Genomic DNA, 24,377 nt, shown 5'->3' on the forward strand with positions numbered 1-24,377 from the left:
AATAATTGGAATTTTTATGTGAGCTAGTTTTTGAACAGAAAGACTCAGCTCTACTATCAGTCCAAAGAAATTAGATAAAGAAAAAAACACATATACTGTTTCAAAGACCTACAGTTGCAGGCTTCTGAAATGAAAATATGATGTTTGAAACCTGTTACTAGTAGGAAAAAAAAAATCTTACTTTTCAACTCTGATATAAACAGTTCATATCTCATCTAACACATCTAAATCAACGGCACTTACTTCCCATCCCTCTGCTTACCTTAAGCAGCAGCTCTGTAACCTCGTAGTGTCCATAGGAACAGGCATTATGAAGAGGCACAAGACCACTGCATGGAAGAAAAAGGCAAATGACAATTTTCTTTAAAGTGACATTTTTAAGGGAGGAACTATTTTCTCCCCACCGAAATTAAAAGATCAAATAAAAGTTAAAATATTCAAGTAGTTAAGCATTTAAAAATTAGGATTTACAAACTAATGATAAAATCTGACTTCCCAAACAACACATTACTTAAGAGTGGCATTAAAACTTGGAGGTTCGTTGCTTGGTTTTTGGAGGGTTTTTTTGCTGTGGGGTTTTTTTTTTTTTCTTTTGCCTTAACAGGCCACAGATGTTTAATCTACCATTAAGACTAGAATTAACTGGCTTTGATGTGATCTTTCTTGAAGCTACTAAGGAGGGGGAAAAGTCCCATTCCACATTCAATTTCCTCAACAGTGTTCTGCTTCTGCCTAAATAGGAACTCCTATTTTAAATGCTATGTGAAAGGCAAAACTCCCCAGATAACACTAACGTAACTCCTGGGTATTTTATGAAGATGTACAAATATCCATAGAAAGCAGACTCAAATTGCTGCTCTAGACTGTGGAATGACCTGATTTTCCTCCATTTTTTTTACAGTACAACCTATTTAACTGCTCAAGATACTTCTAAGAGAATCCCTGTAATTTTTGTAGTGTTATATTACTGCAGGCCATACTTAAAAATGACACTAGCAAAGTAAATAACAGGGATTTAGTCACAAGCTCAAGATGTAATAAAAGTCATGCATTGAAAAGGAGATGTGAGATGGGCAATTACTGCAGAGGACAAAATGAGTTTAATTCAAGCCAAACATGACAGGCTAGTTATGGCTCAACAGATCAGTACACATAATATATGAAAACCATAATTAACCCCATAATACCTATGAAAAATACATGGGGTAATTCCCAGGGCTGCAAAACCAACCCAGAGATAATTAGGACAGCAAGTAGTAGACAGCAATTAAATAAACTTAATTTTAAGGTGGATTCTTTCAGAAGCAGCAACACATTTGTCAAATGAGAGGAAAATTTGTTTCGGGAAAATTTTTCAGACTGTTTTTTCCATCATTATTTTTCTTAATCACAACTTATGAGTGCATGTGTGAGACAGAGAGACTATCCATTGCACAGAGCACTCAAAAAACCTGACACTTCCAAAATTATGGTCGTCTCAGAGGACTGAGGGCTTCAAGGCCTGTCAGCAAAGACAGTCCTGAAGCAATGCATCTTTCACTTCTGCAGCATCCCCCTCCCTCTTCCAGCACAACAGCAGTAAGGGAAAGGAAAGACCAGTGGAGAAAGAGTTGCTTCCCTGGCTGGGCTACTCTTTGGGATTAACTAGAAGTGGTGACCATTTTGAAAATACAGAACAATTCCTAAGCACTTTCTCGGACTTGACTCCATTGAAGAGAACCTAACAGTTCTATAAAATCAATGTAGCCTAATTTAGCTCCTTAAAGGAGAAGTGATAGTTATTTATAGCCTATTTTCTTATAAATTATGTATAAAGAAGAAACAGCAAGGTGAAACAAAACACCACACTGATTCTAAATGTGTGGTGCCACTAAAAAAAGTGGGACTTTACTAGGATGTTAGATGTTTCTAAATATGTTTGGGTTGTTTTAAAGTTCAGTACAGAGTAAGTATTGAAAGGTTTTCCTTTCTTTGTTTGCTTTCCTGCCCTTCCTGCTCCAGCCCCAAGTTCAAGTTCAACTTAACTACCTCTCATACATTCCAAGCAAATTGTTCAAAACTCATCATAGAGCATCTACACTGGAATTTTCTAACAACTGATGCTGAAATTTTGGAAAGGTACAAAAGACCGTCAACCTGCTTAAATAATGCTGGATCTATCTAAATAGGTATTATGTGGAGCTTTACTGTAGGACTTTTGTGGTTTATTTTTGTGGGGTTTTTTGAGGGGCAGGAGGAAGGTGTTTTATTGTGTTTTCTGGGGTTTTGGGGGGATGAGGGGGGGTTGTGGTGTGTTCTAGCTTTCTGTGGTTTTTGTGAGGTTTTTTGGGTGTATTTTTGTTTTTTGACTTGCATTATATGTCATTATGCATTTGACAACAATACTGTTTAAAAAAGCCATTGGGGTAAATGGATGGACTAAAGAGCTACAATTAGCTAGATTTTAAGCACACTTAGGACTGTTTTCGAGAGAAAGGAAAAAAGGGAAAGAAGCTAAGAAAATTTAAAATCACTTCTAACACTAGCAGAAACTGAAAATACAGGAAGTGCCTCAGGTTTGCTGCTGGAGACAACACACACACACATATCTTACTTCTATGGATTCTGAATACAAAATGTATGCCTTTAACTAGGGGACCAATTTCTACCATGTTAGGACTAAGCCTTCCAATCCAACCATCATGAAAACCATCATCTTAGAGATGAGAAATGTATGGCTGAGAACAACACACAGCAAGTATCATTTCAGATTTCTGACTGCTGTGCACTTTGCTGATATCTTACATAACTACCACCCTTAATACAAAAATAGAATAGTTTAGCCTCTACTATATGTTGATTTTTGCTGACAGCTTCAATGAAGACAGATCTATGAGGACCACTAGTTATGAGCACATGAGCATTACTGATGTTACTTGGAATTACATCCATATATGTGAAACAAGATAATGAGGCCATAGATAATTTTTTCAATGCACATCTTTCACTAAGCTCTTGTATCTTCTCCCCATCGCCTATCCAAAAAAAAATGCTGTTAGTCTGTAGTTTTAAAGGGTAGTCTGTAAATGAAAGTAAAGCTCAAAGTTTGGAAAAAAAATTAAAGGTGCAAAAGCAGCCTTAAAACAAGTGCAATCACAACTAATCTGAAGCACACTCAGATTTTTGGTAGCAAACATCACGTTCTTAGATAACTATTTGAGATTGTGCTGCACCATGAAGCAAAAAAATAATTCTATATCTTGACTAATACAAAACCAGTGCTGCAAACAGGTAGTAAGTCAATTAATTTTACATACCCTTTGTCCTTTGCATGTACATCTGCACCATGCTGAAGCAGAAGCTGGACTATCCGAACTCTGTTGTAGCCAGCTGCTAAGTGTAAAGGAGTGGACTGCAAAACAAAAGAAGATAAAGAATGGGAGCCACATCAATCTGAAGTCCTGCACTTCCTGCCATTGAAATACTCTCAGTTACTCTTATACATTGCACCAAGATAAGTTAAAGTACCCTTCTGTGATTAGCTGAATTAACAAATACACAGTGCATGCAGGAGGCCCCTCCTGCTGTCGAACCAAAAACAAAAAAAAGCCTTAAAGTGGGTAAGAATACAGGCACCCCCAAGGCAATAACAGCCTCTTAATTTAAAGCTAATTTTAAAAATCATTAACATCATCATCATCATCTCTGCACCAAAAAAGTATCCATATTTCTTCTGTACTGTGCTGTGGTAAGACAAAGAGAAAATTGTATGCAGATTGCAGTTTACTGCAAAATACAGGTCTTCATCAGTAATGCACCTTGCTGCATAAAAACAGAGTAATAACACCTTTCTCCACAGCTAGCTCATATGAATTTTAACTGAAAGCTTTTGAGTTGAGCTGACAACAGTAATCTCCCTTGAAGTTTATTTTTAAAGGCTTTTTTATTATAAAACAATTTTTCTATGCTGTCTCAGCCTGAGGGGACTGCTTTCTTACAGAAATGGATGATGTTTCCTCCCTCCCGAGGCTGAGAAGCAGAGGATTTTAAAGGAATCTTTGTTGCAATTTATTTTGTGGCATGCAACCAAATGATACAATTTTCTCACAGTAAAACCCCACACATAAAGCAGCTTGAAACATGGGAAAACATACATATCTCACTGTATTATGCCAAGTATAAATTTACTGTCAGCATTAAAACATCGTTATACAGTATTACAAGGGGAGATATCACATTTCACTATTATCAAGAGGTTAAAATAAAAATCAAGACAAATGGTCTCATCTGTGATAAACAGAAGCAAGTACTATACATCCATAAACAGTATTGATTTCCAGGAACACATATTTAATGTCCATAACTTGGGAGCAGTGTGTATTATATTTTACTAAAGTCTCAACACTTTGCTACTTGGCTTCAGAAAGAGTAACAACTTTGACAACAACCAAGTGCCCTGTGTATTATACTGAGGACACAGGCTGTACTATCAGAAATGACAACACAGAGTATATCTCTTAGAAAAACAACTGGAAAACTCAGTAAATTTAGCGAAGTAGTTATACAAGTTTCCATAAGACCCATCTTTAGACTTATCTCTACTGAAGGACCTCTAACATTCTAACATGAACATCCCCTAACACGAAGTGTTTCCAAGATAAAAAATATCAGTAACAACAAACATTCAGTTGTTTGACCACACACATTATCGGGATCTATTACTATTAAGGCTTCTGCTACTGAATTAACAATTTAGACTGATCTAGAAGGCCATATATTCTTTTTATATCTGCCCCTATTAGAAAATAATTGTCTTCTGCATATCATAAATACTAATGAAAATGTGGATAAGTATGATGCTGCTATTGTCACTAGCAGAATAATTCAGCACTGTTTATTCTGACAGCTGCCTTGGGTTGGTTACTAAATCTAGTTTTATCAACTGAATTAGTAACTCAGAAAACCTAAAATTTATTTGAAATGGACTACAGAGAAGTCTGTCCATTCAAAGGTCTAGACTCCAGAAAAATTGGAGCCAAGCATTAAATGTTTGGAACACTGCAGGATCCTTTAACCTCACAACAATTAAACTTCATCCTTTATTGTCTGTGTGCCACTTCTAAAACAATAATGGCAGACTTCCAAAACAATGCTTTACTAAAAGGAAACATTATTAACAGAGATGTTCTCAATAAAGACACATAACCCCTGAGTCTTGCTCACTCCTTAAAATTAAAATTAAAACTATTATGACTCATGCTGGGACTGTACACTTTGTATTTCTAGGGTTAATAGGTCTGCATTTGCCAAACAACTTCATTAGAGAAGAAACACAAAACTTTTCAAGTTTATAGCTGCACAACAAATGGCATAAATGAAGCAAATCAGCATTAACCCAAATCTTTAGACAACTTATATCCCTGTCTTTCAGTAAGGTGAGCTACCTCCTTCTCTTGAGCAAAGGCATGCAGACCCCCAGACCCATGCCTCAAATACAGAGCATCTTGTCTTGTCCAGCACACAGAATGATTTATCTCCAGCCAGGCACCTGACATTTGGTGTGCCTGCCTTGTGGCCCAGAGCAGCTCAGCAGAGCTGTGTGCTGTGCTGCAGCTGCCTCTCCAAGCAGCATCGACTGATGCTCCCTGTGCCCATCCTGGAGAGGGGGCTGAGATCTCCAGCAGGCACCATGCTTCAACTCTGCACCTGCAAACACCCAGCGCTGGAGAGGCAGGCAGGCAGAGGGCCAGAGAGACCACTTAAGTGATGGTCAAGGACAAGTGAACACACACACAGGCGCAGGAGGCAGGAGCAGACAACCTGGAGTGCTGCTCCCCTTTAGTCACAAACCAGTTGCTCATTATTTTGGCTAAATGACTCCTATAAATGCTGTGCTTACATGTGCTTCAGGAAGGAGAAAGCAGGAAGATGCTCTCTCCATTATTCTTAAAAACTTCTTTTCCTTTCTCATAAGAAAGAGGATTTATCCATACTATAGATTTAATAGATAAAAATACTAATGTGGAGTTACAACTTTGTATGCTAATTACAGAATCTAGGTAACTAAAAGATAATATTGTGCTACATGAACTACTCATTAGATGACATTATGAGCCTTCAAAAAAATAAGCTAACTACGGCAGCAGAGAGCAATTCTTAAAATTAACATGCTATTTATATAGCATCAGGGAAGTAAAAACTAAATACCATTGACAGCAATGTCTACTGCACCTGAAAAGTATATCAAATTAATATTAAGAAAACAGATTTATCAATTAACCCCTCCTCCCATATCTTGCAAAACTTGGCAAGACTTACTAACAAAATCCTTAGAGGGCACTTACCTTCCAAGACTCACATTCACAGTTACCAGGCCAATCACAATGGCTTACTTGCTAGTATAATTAAAAAAGAGTATAACTCCATTTTTATTAAGTAAAGTAGACTATTATGCAAGATGCTCATATTATTTGAAAATTTTATGGCAGCTGTAACTGAGTCAAAGCAGGTACTGAGAGTACTTTAAGGAACATCACTGTAGACAAGATGGCAATCGCTGTCAACCTATATACCTACTATTTATAGTAAGGGAGGTGGTTTTGCCTGGAGTCTTTTTGATAATGTGTTGCCTGAGAACACAAGAAATGCATTTTTTTTATTTGATACTGTTCTCAGTGAGCCTTAGGTATTTTTGCACTGCTTTGTTACCAAAAGCTGATTTGGTGACCCCTGTTCAAGGTCAGCCGCCTTGGACCTGCCATGCCCTGTTCACCTGCATCAAACAAAAGGGGCTGTGAGGGATCTCCAGTGCTGCAGGCTCTGAGCACCTTCTGCTAAAATCTGAAAATTTGTTTCAACAAGCTGTCCACAGGCAATGTGGGAGTTCCAGCTCCAAGCACCATCCATTTCCCTTATCTTGCTAAAGAGTCTTCAGCAGCCTTCAGATGGTAATGCTGCCACTGCCTCACAAGAAAGTTTCATTTCAGAGTCAAATTACACATTTTAAGGGCAACTTTAAACCAAGGGATCTTATGTAACCATCTTATATTATGCATTATCTGCATGATTAATAACAGCTGCAGGAACTGTTTTAAAAACTAATATCTCCTGTTCTTGTTTTCTACTGCCAAAATCTTTATATAATGCTATCTGATAAAAACCCTAATCTATATGTTTCTCTCATTCTCAACTTGCCATCTTGAAGGCTATTAAAATCAACAATCTTATTACATAAATAAGATCTCATCACACATCTTATTTACATCAACATACAATCAAGAGTAATTTAGAATTACCATAAATTCATATAATTGTCTACAGGAAGGGCATTCTCATAATAAAGAGTCAACACACTGATTGTGACGGCCAGCTCTGGCCTTGACATATGGCTACTCTCATGATCAGAAGGTCCCCACAGGGATATGAACCAGTAAGGGTGGCTTTTACACAGATGGGGAAACAAGTAAAGCTTGGCAAAAAAATAGCTAAGGATACTTGTATGCTTATTGTTAACTCTTCTACAACACCCTGCTGACCAAGGACACACCAAAAAAAAAAAAAAGAAAAGAGTGAGGCATGTTAAAATGTTTAATATAGATTTAAATATTTGTGACTTTTTATATCATGTCTGTAGTAATCTTCAGGTTTAGTAGATTTGGAAATTGCAGGTATGCAGCAAACTCCCATTTAACAAATGTAGTTTAAAAAACCCACTTATTGTATTCAGATCATACTGCCCTTAGAAAACAGCAATAAAAATATCTTAAAACTCTTGTAGCTTGTCATACAAACTCCCTTAAGAAAAGCATTTCACATCTTTTGAATTAAGGGAAGAGCACAGGGATTTCTAATCGCAGAAGGGACCTTTGTCTCATAGTTTTGCATAAAACTGTTTTGAAAATGTCCTGACTCCTGGCAAAGCAAACAACTTCCTCTTTACTGTGTTAGAATTGATGACAGAATCTTTCTTTCCAATCACAGTAGCCTGTGCTTGATGCTGCTCTCTTGCAGACATCTCTAAAATGAACCACATCAATCATGAGAGTACATCAGGAAGACATTCCGGATGCAAGCAGAGTACCTCCTGTCACTACTTTATCATTCTGATAAATGGGGTAAGAAAACAAGTTGCAACAACACTAAAATCTTACAGACACATTCCTAAACTTTTCCACTGTGGAAACGATGAGGCTTTTCCTTTGCTGCTCAGATACCAACTTGCATTCTGATTTTAAACAGTGCACCCATCTTACACCTTCATGTTAAATGAATTTGGAAGCTTTCTTGGGAAATAGCCCATTAACATTTGTTTGTATTGTGCCAAGATGAGACTTAGGTACAAAATATTTCCTTCTATAAACACATATTTCAAGTAACTCAAAATATTTATTTTATATTCATGCTATAATGCTCTTACACTTTTGGTACAAAAGTAATGAAGTTCCCTAACCTTGACTGAATAATTAAGCTTTTAATGAGCAGGAAAGGGTCCATGCTTCTGTTCAGCAGCTACATGACTTGTCACCCTAACCATGCAGCTTCCTTGGACATTTTATAGGAGCACTGAGTTATTTAAATTCGTGGCTAACAATTATGCTTTAGGGACAAACTTATAGATGCTGCTTCAGGAAAACAAGTCATGTCAGACTGCTGACTGTAGATGAGCTAGCTGCAGCTCTGGAGATAAGCACACAGGTGAAGAGCTTAAACCACTTTTCTTATGTAAAAAAAACCATAATAAACAAGAAACAAACTAACACCCCTACAAACAAACAAAATTCCTGAAGACAAGAACTAAAAAATACTTAAAGAAAGCATTTCTCACTCCACTGTTTCCAGTGGTAATTTAACTGCTTCATCTTCAGAATACAAACAGTAGTAATTAATTAGACTACTGAACTGGACAGGCTTAGTACAGCAAAATTCCACAAAACATCATGTCACAAATTTCACATGCTGCTTTCTAACAGCTAATGACAGGGGAAATGAACTGAACAGTTAAGCAATTCAGAATCTGCAAGGCAAACAGTATCTTAGAGGTGTGGTATACCAGATGATCTCTTGGCAAGTGGGGGGTGGTGGTGGTGAGGAACCAACTGTTTTGAGCTGTAAACCAGCAAAGACAGAACCAGCTTGATTGCACAGACACAGCAGTGCTAGGGCAGAGCATCAATGGGCAAGAATGTCCATAAACTCAAGGAAGAGTTAAAAAGCACAGAAAGTGAAGGCCAAAAATACTGCAAACACACTGACAGAGTAAGGCGTCATTTGGAGGAGATCTGCTTGGCTGACAGACCAGCTCCTCATATCCAGTGAGTATTCAAATCTGTTCCTTCTCAGGGGGCTGTACTGTCCAAACTATTGAATGCTTCTCTAGCAGATCTGACCTTTGAGAGACAACCCAATTTTCTGACTGTATGTCTGAACCTCTAAGACCACATGACAAGGGATGGCATCAGTCCCACACATTAACACAGTGACCCTGTTGTACTGTAACTTGGGCTAAGTGTTGACAAATAAGGGGGCAGGAGATTTGAGAGACAAGCTTTTTCCATCATCTACGTGCCTAGCGTGGGGAAGGACCAACAGGATGATAAGTGTGATCTTGCACAGGGGTAGACAAATAACTGGAGCGTCTCCATCTCAAGGTTAAAATAAGGTAGAACAGGAAATTATGGCATCAACTAGGTTGGAAAAGACCTTTGAGATTGAATCCAACCTATGACTGAACACCACCTTGTCAACTAGACCACGGCACTGAGCAGCACATCCAGTTTCTTCTTAAACAGCTCCAGGGATGGTGACTCCACCAGTTCTCTGGGCAGTCCATTCCACCAACCAATCACTCCTTCTGTGAATAAATTCTTCTTAATGTTCAACCTAAACCTCCCCTGGTGCAGCTTAAGGCTTTGTCCATTTGTCCTGTTGCTGGTTGCCCGGAAGAAGAGACTGACCTCCACCTGGCTACAGCCTCCTTTCAGCCAGCTGTACAGTGATACGGGCTCTCCTGAGCCTCCTTTTCTCCAGGCTGAACAACTCCAGCTCTCTCAGCTCCTCCTCACAAGACTTGTGCTCCAAACCCTTCAGCAGCCTTGTTGCCCTTCTCTGGACCTGCTCCAGCACCTCAACATTCTTCTTAAACTGAGGGGCCCAGAAGTGGACACAGCACTCAAGGCGTGACCTCACCAGCGATGAGTGCAGGGGAAGAATGACCACCCTTGTCCTGCTGGCCACACTATTCCTGACACAGGCCACAATGCAATTGGCCTTGGCCACTTGGGTATGCTGCTGGCCCACATTCAGCTGCTCTCCTCTCAACCAGCACCCCCAGCCCCTTTCTGCCTGGCCACTATCCAGCCACTCTGTCCTCAGGCTGTAGCGCTCAGGGGGTTGTCATTACTTTCAGAAACAAACCTAGAAACATAGACTAAGGGGAAAAAGGTAGAGAACTGGGAGAGACCCTTTAAATAGGAACACCATTGATCTCTGAAGGATTTCACAAATAGCAGATCCCATAAATAGGGCACTAGTAATCTTTGACCTCTTCCTAAATGAGAATTAAAATGCAACACCTCCTCCCTTCCCCGAAAATCCTCTGTATAGGCACGTATCTCAGACACCATTTGGCAAAACAGTTCCACAGAGGATGTGTCAGAAAAATTGAGTAACACTTCTCACAAAACCATAGTATTCTCAGAAGACTGATCTTTACAAGAATCTCTTCCATTTCTACATGCCTACGATGAGGGTGTAGCTAGGGATGGAACTGCAGTACAAAAAAGAAATTCTGGGGCTTTCACCACAAAGTAGCATTTGTAGTTTTCCCAGATTCAGAAGCACAGAATATATCTCTGGCAGCACTCAAGGACACAGGGAGAGGAACTTTGAGATGGATCATCAGAGAAGCAGAGGAGTATACGCTGTTTCTTTGGTGATAGATACTGACAGCTGAGGGAATAGTGGCTTGCTGAGCTACATAAGGAAAAAATTACAGTAAAGATCCACTCTCTTCTCCTAAAGGAATGCAGCTGATGTTATTTAACACTGAAAGGAGATCTATGCTGACTTGAAAGATATGGTAGAACACTACACAGAAACTCCTCACAGTATTGTTGTGTCCGGCATAGCCATTTTTGTCAATCTGAAGAAGATGCACACTGAATCAGCAGAGAACCAAAACTGCCAGGGTTTTTTGCTGTTGCAGTCTCTTCTTTATCCACTTGCTATCAAAATCTTCTGTACAGTCATAGAATAGCCTGAGTTAGAAGGGACTCATCAAGGATCATTAAGTCCAACTCTGGGTCTTGCACAGGACACCCCAAGAGTCACATCATGTGCCTAAGAGTGTTGCCCAAACACCTCTGAACTCTGTCAGACTTGGAGCTGTGACCACTTCCCAACCACCCTCTGGGTGAAGAACCTTTTCCTAATATCAAACCTAAATTTGCCCTGACACAACTTCATGCTGTTCCCTCAGGTCCTGTCCCTGGTCACCACAGAGGAGAGATCAGTGCCTGCCCCTCTCTTCCCCTCCCCGGGAAGTTGTGACTGCAGTGAGGTCTCCCCTCAGTCTCCTCTGCTCCAGGCTGAACAGCCCCAGTGACCTCAGCCACTCCTCACACAGCTTCCCCTCCAGCCCTTTGCCATCCTTGTTGCCCTCCTCCGGACACTCTCCCACAGCTCAGGGTCTGTCTGATGTTGTGGCACCCAGAGCTGCCCCCAGCCCTGGAGGTGAGGCTGCCCCAGCTCAGAGCAGAGCAGGACAATCCCCTCCCTTGCCTGGCTGTGCCTGCTGCCCCCCAGGACAGGGCTGGCCCTCCTGGCTGCCAGGGCTCAGTGCCCCACATTCAATGCCCTGGACCAGCACCCCCAGCTCCCTTCCTGCAGCGCTGCTCAGCCTCTCGTTCCAGCCTGTACAAACATAAATGTTCTTCCTACTACAGTCAACTAATAAGCTTTTATTTCCCTTTTCTTTTTACCTATCTTATTATTTTTACTACTTCTCCTTGATGTATTTACTTTGCTTCCCCATCTTCCCCTTCCAACTAGAAACTTTCTGGACTTCAGTTCATAATATTATCACATTATTAAGAAGGAATAAATTAATTTGATCATTCTGTCAAATCAGCACTTCAATAATTTTATTGAAACTTGGGTCAGAATAAACTGTAATGAGCAACACTTGCATGTTGACTGCATTTCAGTTCCGTGCTGCGTATGAAATAAACATACCTTATATTTTGGAATTTAATTAAAATAAGAAACATAAAATAATTATTAAAATTAAATACAAAAATGTCCTTTTAGCATTACAGTGATAATTTGCAGATTTTAGAATTAAATTACTTTATAATCCAATCAAATAGCCTTTACCATTCCTTTTGAAGAGCAGCCTTGCAAAATACAGGGAAAAAGGCAGAGAATTTTTCTTGTTATTCCAATTGAAAAGATGGTTACTATGAATATTTTAAAGTATTTCACTTGTAAGAAATAAGTTGCTTTAAGTAGTTGCATATAATATTACTTGGAAAAGACTAATCAAATCACCTCAATATTCTTGCTCATCAATGACACATCCATCATCAATTACAATGCATTTTGGCATTTTCCTTTCCTTTTATCCTTCATCTGCTGCCTGCTCAGTCAACTTAAACAATACTTTTTAAAATGGTTATGTAAATACATCTCTCCTCGCACATAAGTATTTGCAATTCTTTTCATTTAGAACTAAACTGATCACTATAAATTATCCCTACAACCTCTGAAGTCACTGATGGGGTTGTATGAGCAAGTGATACCTGATGTGCTGAGAGAAATCAGAGAGACAGCAAGGGCAGAAAACACAAGGACTTTGGGTGACCTAAGAGGTGAAATGTTTGGATGATATCAGCGACTCTCCTACAGAGAAAGTGGCTTGGAACACCCCATGGGTAAATGCAATTACTGGGATGGTACCAAATGACACCTGAAGCAAAACTTTTCAGAAGAAGTTGTCTTTAACAGCAGCTATAACACACTCAGATACAAGTCATCTTCAGGGGAAATGCTTGCTAAAATAATCCAACATGAGGCACCAGCCTTCATAAAGTGGAGCTATGAAAAAAATGGCAAGTTTTTAAAAATAAGCTGGAATTAGTAAGTAATAAAGTTATGTCCTTACAGACAGCACAAAAAACTGCTAGTGAAGGCAATACTAGAGACACTTTGCTAATGGATACCTTCTACTGGAAAGGCTTGATATAGTGAAAGAAGCCAGTATGACCAACAGCAAGCTGAAAGAGTTTACTAGAATTAACAGGACATTCAAAAAGCTGAATTTACAAGCTGGAGAAAAACACAAGGACCACAAACTCCAGTAGTTTAGACGTAAAAAATCCAAGTAGACAGGCAAAAACATTTTAAGTAGTAACTGGTGAAATGGACTCAAACCAGACATAATTTCTTGCAACCAACTAGGAGCACAAAATGCACCAGCCAGTTCAGTGGGGCAAGGAGATGCTAGGGCAAGAAATTGAGATCTTACAGGGAAGAAGGCACTGTGAAGACCTGAAGGATCTTTTTGTTTGCCATACATATTAGAAAAAACAGTAAGTCTTATTCCAAAATCCAGGTGAGTGAGCATGTACATATTTGGGAGCATGGAGAAGCTTGGCAAAGGATCTCTCTGAATTAAGCATAGAAGAGGTTGCCATCCCCATAACCAAAATTAACATCAACAAATTGCCAGGACCAAACTGGATCTACTCTAGAGCACAGGAGAATAAAACAGGTGAATTACTAGCTATATATGACGTTCACCTAAGATTATTTTGGTATGTGAAGACACAGAAGTTACAAACCAATCATTAGTGCACATTTTGGGGAACTACACAGAGGGCCGTAATCTTGATGTTTGTACAAGCAAAAATACAATATAATAACAGCTAGAATTAGTGAACACCTGCATAAACACAACCTGCTCGGGAAGAGTCAAAAACTCGGGTTTTCTGAAGCACAACAAGCACATGCATAAGGGTAAGCCAACACATACAAGTTACATTAGGTACCCAATGGGTTTTTTAACTAAATCCTCACCAGTGGTTTATTAGGAAGATGATGTTAGGTCCTCAGGTGGTTGCACAATAGCACAGAGAGATGTGAAATAGTGTACAACGAAGTGATAGATGTCACAACAGAGGGAGGCCACAAAGTACACTAATACCACACTCCAAAGCAAAAAGCAACAAGAAAGCAGATCAGTTTGCTTCTCAGTACTTCTTATGCTCCCATGCAGGGATTTTGAGAGGAAAGTGACACCAAGCATGGAAATATCACCTACAGTATTCACTATAGTCAACCATATACAGAATTTAAATGCACTCAGTCCCTGGACTGAGCTGCTGCATTTCAATTCAAAACAATCTCAGCAAGCTCTGGAAAGGACTCCACCCCTGAGATCACAGTAGAAGAAATATTATCGGTACTCGGCCTCTGGATGCTCTGTGAGCTGTTAAGAGCCAAATCAGAACACAGCTTTTAGTTAATGTGCATAAAATATTACATGGCAGCTCTGCCCAAATCTGCCAGTTTGACTTGTTTTCTCCTGACAAGAGATGGATAACAGCCTAATGCAGGAAGTCATCTCCTGTGTGAAGCTAATCATCAAGGGGAAAACAGTTCAGGTATAAAAATCCCCCATGCCTTTAACACATTTGAGGCCTCCTGAAGAGCACATTAATTAAGATCTAATAAATGAGATTTCCTGTATTTTAGAGAACAATACAAAGAGAATGATGACAGTGTAAACAATTTCTTTCTGGTCCTTTGGTGCACAATTTCTATTTGTGGACATGATAGAATACACTTCAAATAATACATGAAGGGATACTCACTGAAACGAATTAGGGAAAATATTTAGGATCTCAGAAACCTAAATCAAGTAGATCAGTTTCACATTTTATTCAAAAGGTATCATCCTTGGATATAAAAGGTTTTAAGTGACACCAGGGACAGAAATTAAGCCAAGTCATCTATACCATACAAAGTCTGCAGAGGCATTCTTGTGTTACCCACTTTGATCATGCTTGGCAGATGAAGTAAGACAGGATCACAGCATAAAGTGCATAACTTGTCACTTTTTCTAACATGCATGAAGCCTGGGAACTATCTTCTTATAACAAATAAAATAGTGTTTTAAAGACAAAACACAATTGTGACCATTTTTGAATGTTCTTTGTACATATAAGCATTGGGCACTTCTGCCCAAGGCACAACACAAACCTTATGACACTTAACACTTGCTTTGTAACCTTCTTGTAATGTTGGAAATATCACCTTTTTTTTTTTTTTTTTTACAGTACACCATTAACTAAATCCAGAAAATACCTTCAGTTTTGCACACAGGATTTGATTTAAAATATTTGACCTGGTCTGATGGAAGGCATCCCTGCCCATAGCAAGGAGGCTGGAACTAGATGATCTTTAAGGTGCTATCTAACCCAAGACATTCTGTGATTCTCTTTACCAATCTACCAGCTCACAGCCCTAGATATAACCTTGATACACATGTATTTCATGAAACACACACAAGATCAGTGCCAATAAAGGCTGCAGTGTCCAGAAGTCATCAGCCACAGCCAGCATTACACAAGCCAACATCAGCTAACAGACTGTGTGGCTACTGCTTATTTTGATAACTGCAGTTCCACAGTGCTATAATTGCACATCAGGAAACTTCTGGCAAATCCATGCAGGACCACAAATGTAGAAACCAAAATCTGCACGTTCCCCACCCACAAAACTGAGTCTAAAGCATTTCATCAAAACCAGACTGACATTTATGCTAGTAAGCAGAAAGTGAGCAGATTTAGCAAGGGCTTGTCTCTCCAGTTACTCTGAAATAACTGCTTTGGATTTGTAGAGCTTTCCTTTTTTCTGAAACAAAATTACATTTCAATAAATAGTTTTTAATCTTTCCATTTTATTAGATTAATGAAGAAGAATTCTGAACCAAAAATAATACACAGTTAACTGTTATTCTGGATGATTCCTCTTCTTTGCACCAGTTAGTTATTTTTTTGTTGTAGAGAAGCCTTAAGAGTAGGGACTGTATTTACAAGCCACACAAACAATGTATACCAGCAGAAGAGTTCATAAAACCTTGAGAAAGACAAAATGCAAATTAAGAAACTAGGTGTGATATTACACGTGACAAAAAACTACAAACATGTAAAGTCCACACTGACAATCAGAAATACCCTTAGGCATGACAAGGCCTTACACTGCCTATCTGTTCACAAGTCTTTTGCTCAAATAAACAGCTTTTTCTGTAGAAAAGTAGATTTTCCCAATACTCAAACAACTTTTTTTTTATTCTATGTGAAATAGTTTCTTCCAAAATATGTTCCACACCCATCTGAACATAATCTCTATGACATAGATTACAGAACAAAGGGACCTATGGATTTATGTGGTATTAATTTTGATTTTTATTTCACAGGACAAGAAAAATGCACACAATTTTGAAGGTTTACAGTTTCACCAGCACACAATGTGTTCACATCTTGCAGTACGTGGCTTTTTTCTTCAACCCCCAGCTCCTAGAGCCAAGCATATTACAAGGGAATTTAAACCTCTACCCAAGTCCATACAGACTCAGAAATTGGAAGCTATACCAATTCTCTTTCCAATTGCAGGATTTTTCTTGAAAATGGCTGCAAACAACCAGAGTTGTGGAACAGGGGTTGGCAAATTCACTTACCAGCAGCAAATTGGAGACTCCCTGGTAAGAGGAGACATAACTCACCTGATCTTGTTTGAATTTAATTTCTCTTTACCAGCCCTTTGTTTACAGGCTGATCTCTCACTAGAGAGAAAGACACAGAGGAATCAAGAGAAAGAATCTGCAATTTCATCCAAACACTACTTACTACCAATGCTACTTGGTATCAGGGATGTCCCACAGCAAAAGCTGAGGGGCGCTTTGTTCTCAAGATCTTTTGCAGTGGTTACCTCAGGCCAAGGATGCTGCTACTCAGCACTGCATTGCAGACTTCTCAGACTTGGAATTCTTACATCTGAACCCTGCGCCAATGAACTGGAATGAGGCCATGCATGAGAAAAACCAATATCCCTATGGCAGGAAAGAACAGGCTGAAGCAACAGCCTCAGTCAAACCCAAGAGGCAAGTATGTCTCCTGTGACTCACAAAGTTTAATGAAAATGCCTGTTACTGGTATTCTGGATCCAGGGTCGTCTACAGCTAGTTTGGAAAGGTGTAACCACAAAGGCAATGCAGAAGCAAAATATCAAAGACTGGTACTGGGAGCTCTTAAGGACTGAAAACTGGGAATAAACAAAAGGACACTACAAGTCAGAAGACAACAGTGCAAATAAGTGAGGTGTGACCACGTGCATGATAGAAATGGCATTTTAATTAATTGCCTATTTTTTTCCCATGGGATCACTACATTATCCACAGTACTGGAGATGGTCCCATGCAAGGAAAAACTGAGGTGTGTTGTTTGCAGGATCCCTGATTCACCTGTTGCAAAAAAGACATTTCTAGTTTCCAAAGAAGGAAGTGGGGAGGGAAGGTGCAGGACAGAAAAAAATGGAGCTGTGGAGGAACTGCATTCTGTGCTGCCTTCTGGTAGCAATTCCTGCTTCAAGTTGAACTAATACCTGAGATCACACTGTCATGGGTTATGCCATTGTATTCTCTGTTTTTCATATGCTTGATACAAAATGTAAATACAAAACACAACTGCAACAGAAACTTTACTTCAAAGTACAAAGCAGTTAATGACTTTTCTATGGTCCTAGGAGCTCAAAATATTAGATATTTGCTCTACTTCAAGGGGTGCACCTTGAGAAGACAACCCAATGAATTGGTTTTTGGGTAACTCCTAAATAGAGGAGTTCCCTAGGATTCCCTTGCATAAGAAAAGGTTTTATTCAACCAACACCTGAGTATTTTAGTGCCAGCATGATCTGAGAGCGTATAATCTAGTGTAGGAGCAGGATATCATGTACAGCCAAAAATCCAACCTCCTATTGCTAATAGCTACCATGTCAGCTGGATGCAGATCACTTTGGAAAGCTATGATTAGTCACAGGGGAAGTGTCTTGTAGAAAAGAGTTCTTATCTGAATTGCTGAAACCGATCCTTTCTTATCAGGTCAGATACTTCTGCATTTTTAAAATGGAGGCATCATCAATTTCTTCCTTAAACAGCTTTCAAGTGTTCACATCAGCTTCCTGAAGGAAATAAGTGGACTAAGTGCTTCTACTCAACCTGCAAACACTGTATGTGCAATTTTAAACCTGTCTCTTGCCGCTGATTTAGGTAAGCAGAGACTGTTGAACAAGTCAGAAATCCAGCTACCATGATGAAGTAATACAGCGTTAATTTCCAGCAGAGGAACCCGGTGATTTAAAATGGTCAAAAATAATTTTTTGGAAATTCACTCATAACTAAGCCTTGAAAAAGACAACCCCAGAGGAAAATATTTGAGGGAAAATAACAGGGGCTCTAAAACTGACATACCTTTACGTATACAGACACATAAATAAATGCCTTGGCTTCTTAACAGTATGAAATTCATTACCATCTGCTAACATCAACACCATGGGCCTGTCTCCTAGAAGTCATTACTTCTACAGATAATGTGAAGACCAAGGAGACCAGCAGAACTCACAGGGATGCAGGGAAATTTCAGACCCACAGCAATAGGCAGGTGATGTGCACTGTGTCTAAGTTCTGTTCTGATGCTTGGTGAGGCAATGTGAACAGAAATGATGCAATATGTAAATGTTGCCTTAAAACACCACATCCTAACAACTGCAAATTTCCAGTCTCCTGTTAAAAAACACCAACATCAAAGCAGGACTAATTGCCATGAAAAATCACTATTATATTTCAGCTCAAGCATTGCTTTTAAAAAGTAAACAAATAAGACAGTTTAAAAAAAAAACAGGTTTTGTAAAATTTACCCTTGTGTAATACTAATTTGCTTACACAGTACCATATAGCTCTGCACTATACAGCTCATTATTTGTGCCCTGACAGACACTGAATATGCACATAAGCCAGTACTTGCACAAAAATCAATCATTACCTAGCTTAATGAAATTGCAGTTCCTGAGATGATTATTGCTGATTTTCTTTGGTCATCAAAACTCCCAAAAACCACCATGATACTTGGTATGCAGGAAGACTTCAGCTGATGTTTAAAATTGCTCTTTGTTTTGCACACTAATTCATTTTTCCCTCCAGAAGATAATGGCAAGAGAAGTCCCTCTTCAGAGAGCAGCTCAAAAGCTTCAGTAATGTGAACATTTCTACAATGACTATAAACTACCTAAACTGTGACTTTGGAGGGCAAGAAGGAAGTTCAGTTTTCATTCCTATTTGTCTTGACCTCTATCCTAAATAAACAGATGGAGCAATGGTTATCAGCACCAGATGTAACTGTTTTAGAATCATGGAATCCTGTCCAGTAGGAATCAGACTCTGGCTGTCAATACTTTCCAAAAAGGCTGCAAGCAGCACCCAGAATGCAATAAATCTTTATTTCCAACCTTAGCTGGTTTCAAACCAGCAAGATACTGTCAGAGTTTTCCACTCCTTTTACCCATTCTATAAAGCACAACTTCACAGCACATGTGGTGTCTGAGAAATCCAGAACCCCAGATGTTAGTATGCATGAGAGAAATCCTCCAGAGGGAAAAAACTAAACTGTATACACTTGCACCCCAAAGTACAATGAAAAAATATAACCATCTGCTAATCCAGAAAAAATAATTACCCATTCAGTACTGGAACCCAATTTCTTCACCCACACAGCAAGTGTTCCCTTATCACTAGACTAGAGCTGGACATCTCAGAAAATCAAGGAATGCACCGACTGAAGAAAAAGGTAAGCAGACTGAGGGAAGAGTGTGGGTACAGCTGTACTGCAGAACAAGCATGATGCTGAGAATCTCGGGCCAATCTGCAGAGTCTGCATTCCTGGCCTGAGAGCTGCATTCAAACTGTGGCCTTATGCTGTCCTAAGCTTGAGGCTTGAATGCTCAGAAGATCTGCAAAAAAAATTACTAAAGGCATCAAGGAATGCAAAAAGCAACTTCCAAAATGGACAAATCCTCGGTTAGTGTAAATCACCACAGATCAACTACAGGCAGCTACACCAGTGGAGACTTCCATTGATAAGCTCAGTTAATTTGCAGCACAGCTTAAAATGATCAAACCTCAAGTGATCTTGCACTAGAACAGGACCTGAGCACTTTGCTTTACAAATTAAATACTTCACAGTTATATAGCATGCTTACTACAAAGCATTAGTAAACCTTTCATATGTTTAGAGTAAGGTTTTTCCAACCTTCCTGTACATATGTGGTGGCAGAAAAAATAGATCTGGTAGATATAATTTTTAAAAAGCTAATTAATATCAATGGCAAGGCATCTTAAAAGGTGTTTCAAAAACCAGTGCACTTACCAAAAACCAACCAAACATATTTTCAAAGTCTCCACACACAGGAACTTTAACTGCAATATGCTTTCCAAGCTTTGGGCACAAATTTCCTAACTAATTCAGAGGCTGCTATCTCAATTTCTGCTATCTCAATATGAATTTTAGATGTTTGGTTTGTTTTTTTTTAATTTTTACTTTGAAGTGATAAATGTTCAAGAAAACATCTGCAAGGGCTCATTCTTTGCCCTGCTGACAGAAGTCATAACTCTGCATTTGGCCTTAGATCAATAGCGATGGGGGCTGAATTATTCAGTAATGCACTGCTCTACACCACCCCATTTAATTATAACAGAGGGCACTATTAATACCTAAATACATTTTTACTTGAACAGCAAAGTCTTAAAATAAGAAAAGGAAATTCAAGAAATATGGGCAATATCTTTAATCTTAAAATATGGAGAGTATTTCATCATTTTCAACACTGCTAAATTAAATAAAGCCCTTGCTCAATTGCCTGTCCTCAGTTCATAAAATCAATTGCTTTCGAAACCTGGAAGATGCATCAACTTTCAATCAGTGATAAATGTAAATAAGCAAAAAACTTGCTGGGTTTTCCATCACATAGTATGTATGATAGCCATTACAACTGAGAAACATTGAAAAATGTCTATAAAAAACAGGAATTTTTGTACAATGGAGCTGTATTTTTTTTATATTCAGTAACAGCATACCTTTTAACCAAAAGTGTAACTTAACCTATCTTTACTGATTTCAGTGGTACTGGGCTGTTCCTCAACAGATCCAGGATGGGCAAAGGTTTATACTACGCTCCAACACACCCCATCAAAAAATAGAAAAAAAAATAAAAAAGAAAACACTCCCATGCTTTTCTCTCCAAAAATGAGATGTACTGTTACAGGTGAAACACTTTAACAGATACATATTAAAAACATTCTAGTACAATTTAAAAATACAAAAAAAAAAAAAAAAAAAAAACCCAAAAAATCAAACAAACAAACAAAAAACCCCCAACATTTGTAAATCAACAGTCTAGACAGACTATCATCTCAAAATCTAAACCATCAAAAATCATAGGATCTGCTTCTCACTCCGTATGTTCTTCCCTCCTCCAGTTTCAGCCTAATTCTTAATTTAACTCATTCAATCATCTCTGCCAGAAAAAGTCAAAACAATAATGTCAAATTTAAAAAAATGCAGAAGGTGTTAAACATAGCAATACAGTGCCAGTCTATGTGGCAGTGTATTAGGAGCTAAGCTGAATACCAAGCACCTCACCCAGACAATGTTCAAATACAAATAATAACTTTCTTCCTTTAGTAATTTTCTCCATCTGCAACAGTACATTTTGTTTTCCTTACAAAAGATCCTAAAGTTTTGTTTACATATAGACCAGTGCTTGATACTTGAATGACACAGACAAAACCCACGTCTGCCGACTTAATCTGTTACAGCTGCCAGTGTCAAGTATACCAATGTTTAATTTTATGGTGAAAAGGCATCACAGGTTCCCCCCCCCACATACACCCTCCTGGTTTATACATCTATGCTTACCAGCATGCTTAAATTGGCCTTTCTTAAATAATTGAAATATAAAGCAGGTATTAACTTACCTTACGCCCATCACTTGCATGGCAGTTCACATTTAAAGGAGTCAATAAAGCCATCAGCTTTTCTTCATTACCACTCCTGTAAATGAGGAGAACATTATGGAAAGGGTGGGAAAAGGGCAGAGCTCTTTGATATCTATCTCCTTAGCAAGTATTTGGCAAAGTACAGTATATTTAAAATTTGTACTGTGGCAGCGAGAATGTTGGATGGCTAAAGAATCTTTTGAACATTTCAAAACCAAGGGTAAATACAAAAAAGAATACTACATTTGCAGTTAAATGTGTTGCAAAAGATCATACAAAAACACCTCAATTTCTCTCCTTAACCATGTATTTCCTTTTTCTAATTTTACAGATCCTCTGAAAGCCATTTGTTGAAATAAATGTTCTGATTTAACATATTTTCATAGCATATGACCCATAACATCTGAAACAGCTACATATCAATATCCAGAAAATTTTTTTAGAAGGGTTAACAGGCTATATAAAATGGTCTTGTGCAGTCAGAAGGAAGGATGAAAAGCACCTTTGCAATATACAATTGAACTTTACACCTTTTGTATAGGCTTCCTTATGCTCTGTTCGGATAAAATCTATTTTCAAAATACATCCTACGGTAGCAGTAAAAACCCAAAGAAAAAAAAGATCCCAATATTTAAATTGCCCCTAAAAAGAACAGTCACAAAACAATAAAGAGGATTTAAGCAGCTTAAAGCAAAAACTCAATATTAACCTTATAACCACCATAGTGGGGGATTTCAATTACATAAACAGGCTTTTACATTTTTACCAGACTAAAGTCTGAAGAGATTTATGCTAATTAAGTGGTTTGCTTGCAGCATTTCATGGAAAGGCAATGACAAAACAGTACTATTTTAAAAACCCCTTTTCCTCGCCTGCTTCCACCCCCAAAATATGTTTTATATTCTAAGCAGCACTCACCTAGCAGCTTCCAGGAGTTCGTCCTTCTTGTATTCACCTAAATGATTGCAAAATATCATGCTGTTAGCATTTGGCAGAAGACAGATTAAGAAATGCAGTAGGAAGCAAATACAGAATTAAAACAGAGAAGAGGAGAAAAAAGCCCACACCCCGCTGGGTGATGGAGCTGTGACGTTAGCCAGCTTGTGGAGGCAGCATCACCAGTACCTTGGAGACGGGCAGCAAATTGACGCATCTTCTTGTCCAATCCTCAGATGGAAAGGCTTTCTTCGGACAACCAATGACTGCGAAATCTTGTGTCCAGAAACACAGTCCCGCTGATAGCAGCGTGTCAGCTGAAGACAATGTCCCCACCCCCTGCCCTATTCAGTATGTCACATTATACTTGGGAAGCATAATAAATTCCAAGACAAAGCAAGGCAGTGCGGCTTTTGAAAAGGTACAAATTACTGATCTCCGAGGCTCTCACCTGCCTATTTGAATGGTAATATTACACTTCACTAAGTTCTTTAGAAAAGCACAGATTATTAAAAAAATCTAGGTATTATATCATCAGCCACTTTTCAACAAAATACACGTTTGAAATAAAAAGCACAGACAAAAGAGGATGAACTCTGCAACAGATTTTGCTACGAGACTCTCAGATTAGAGATAACCACGAGTAATGTTAAAGCAACATTTATATTTGAAGTCCTGAGTTAAAACAGACAACTCACAAGGGTTACTGCAGCACAGGATTAAAACTGCATGTTTGTATTTTAAAAAGAGCATGGGACAAGATAACCTACAGAAGTAAGACAGAATTCTACAAAGCTGAATCATTATGACATTGTGCAATAGAAATGGAATGGAATTTCAAGTCAGAAATTAGAAAAAATAGCTATTTAGCAGCTTTATGCAGTCAGAGAACAGAGTGTATCCTAGACCCAAAAGGTAGAGGGTTTGAAAAACATACTGTATACCATCTGCCAGAGAATTAAAGCCTCTAACCAAAATGCTGTAAGAAAAACAGGAAGAAGAAGCTGTCACGAAAGAGGAAAAAAAACCCTGTGTGCTGCCTCTTATGCGTAATTGTAATAAGCCTCCAGTGAAACTCTCATTACAGGTAAGGAAAGGCACTGGGCCATGGAAAATGCCAGATCGGATGGCAGGTAAGATGGAAGGTTCATCTGAAAACATCCCTTAAAGAACCGCTCTAAGATACAGGAGGAGGGTTAGACTCTCCATCCACCATGAAGAGCTTGGTCCTCCCCCCACCACGGCTTCTCCAGCCAACAGCAGAGGGTTACAGGAACCACATCAAAACCAGACTTTTCCTTAAGAGTCCCCTTTATTTCATCCTGCCTTCACACAACGGTAAGGAGGAGGAAGAGGG

General features: G+C 38.8%; 1 protein-coding gene across 1 annotated transcript in view; it reads right to left on the bottom strand.

Moving 5' to 3' along the window:
* Positions 1-24,377, bottom strand: part of TNKS (tankyrase) — a 127,693-nt gene that overhangs the window by 40,321 nt on the left and 62,995 nt on the right. The window contains exons 4-7 of the mRNA XM_063156565.1: positions 23,003-23,039; positions 22,064-22,139; positions 3,297-3,391; positions 263-329 (exon numbers count right to left, since the gene is read on the bottom strand). Of these exons, the coding sequence (XP_063012635.1) occupies positions 263-329; positions 3,297-3,391; positions 22,064-22,139; positions 23,003-23,039 (275 nt within the window). The remainder of the gene's footprint in view (positions 1-262; positions 330-3,296; positions 3,392-22,063; positions 22,140-23,002; positions 23,040-24,377) is intronic.

The sequence above is a fragment of the Melospiza melodia genome, chromosome 5 (assembly GCF_035770615.1).
Source record: "Melospiza melodia melodia isolate bMelMel2 chromosome 5, bMelMel2.pri, whole genome shotgun sequence".
NCBI lineage: Eukaryota > Metazoa > Chordata > Aves > Passeriformes > Passerellidae > Melospiza > Melospiza melodia.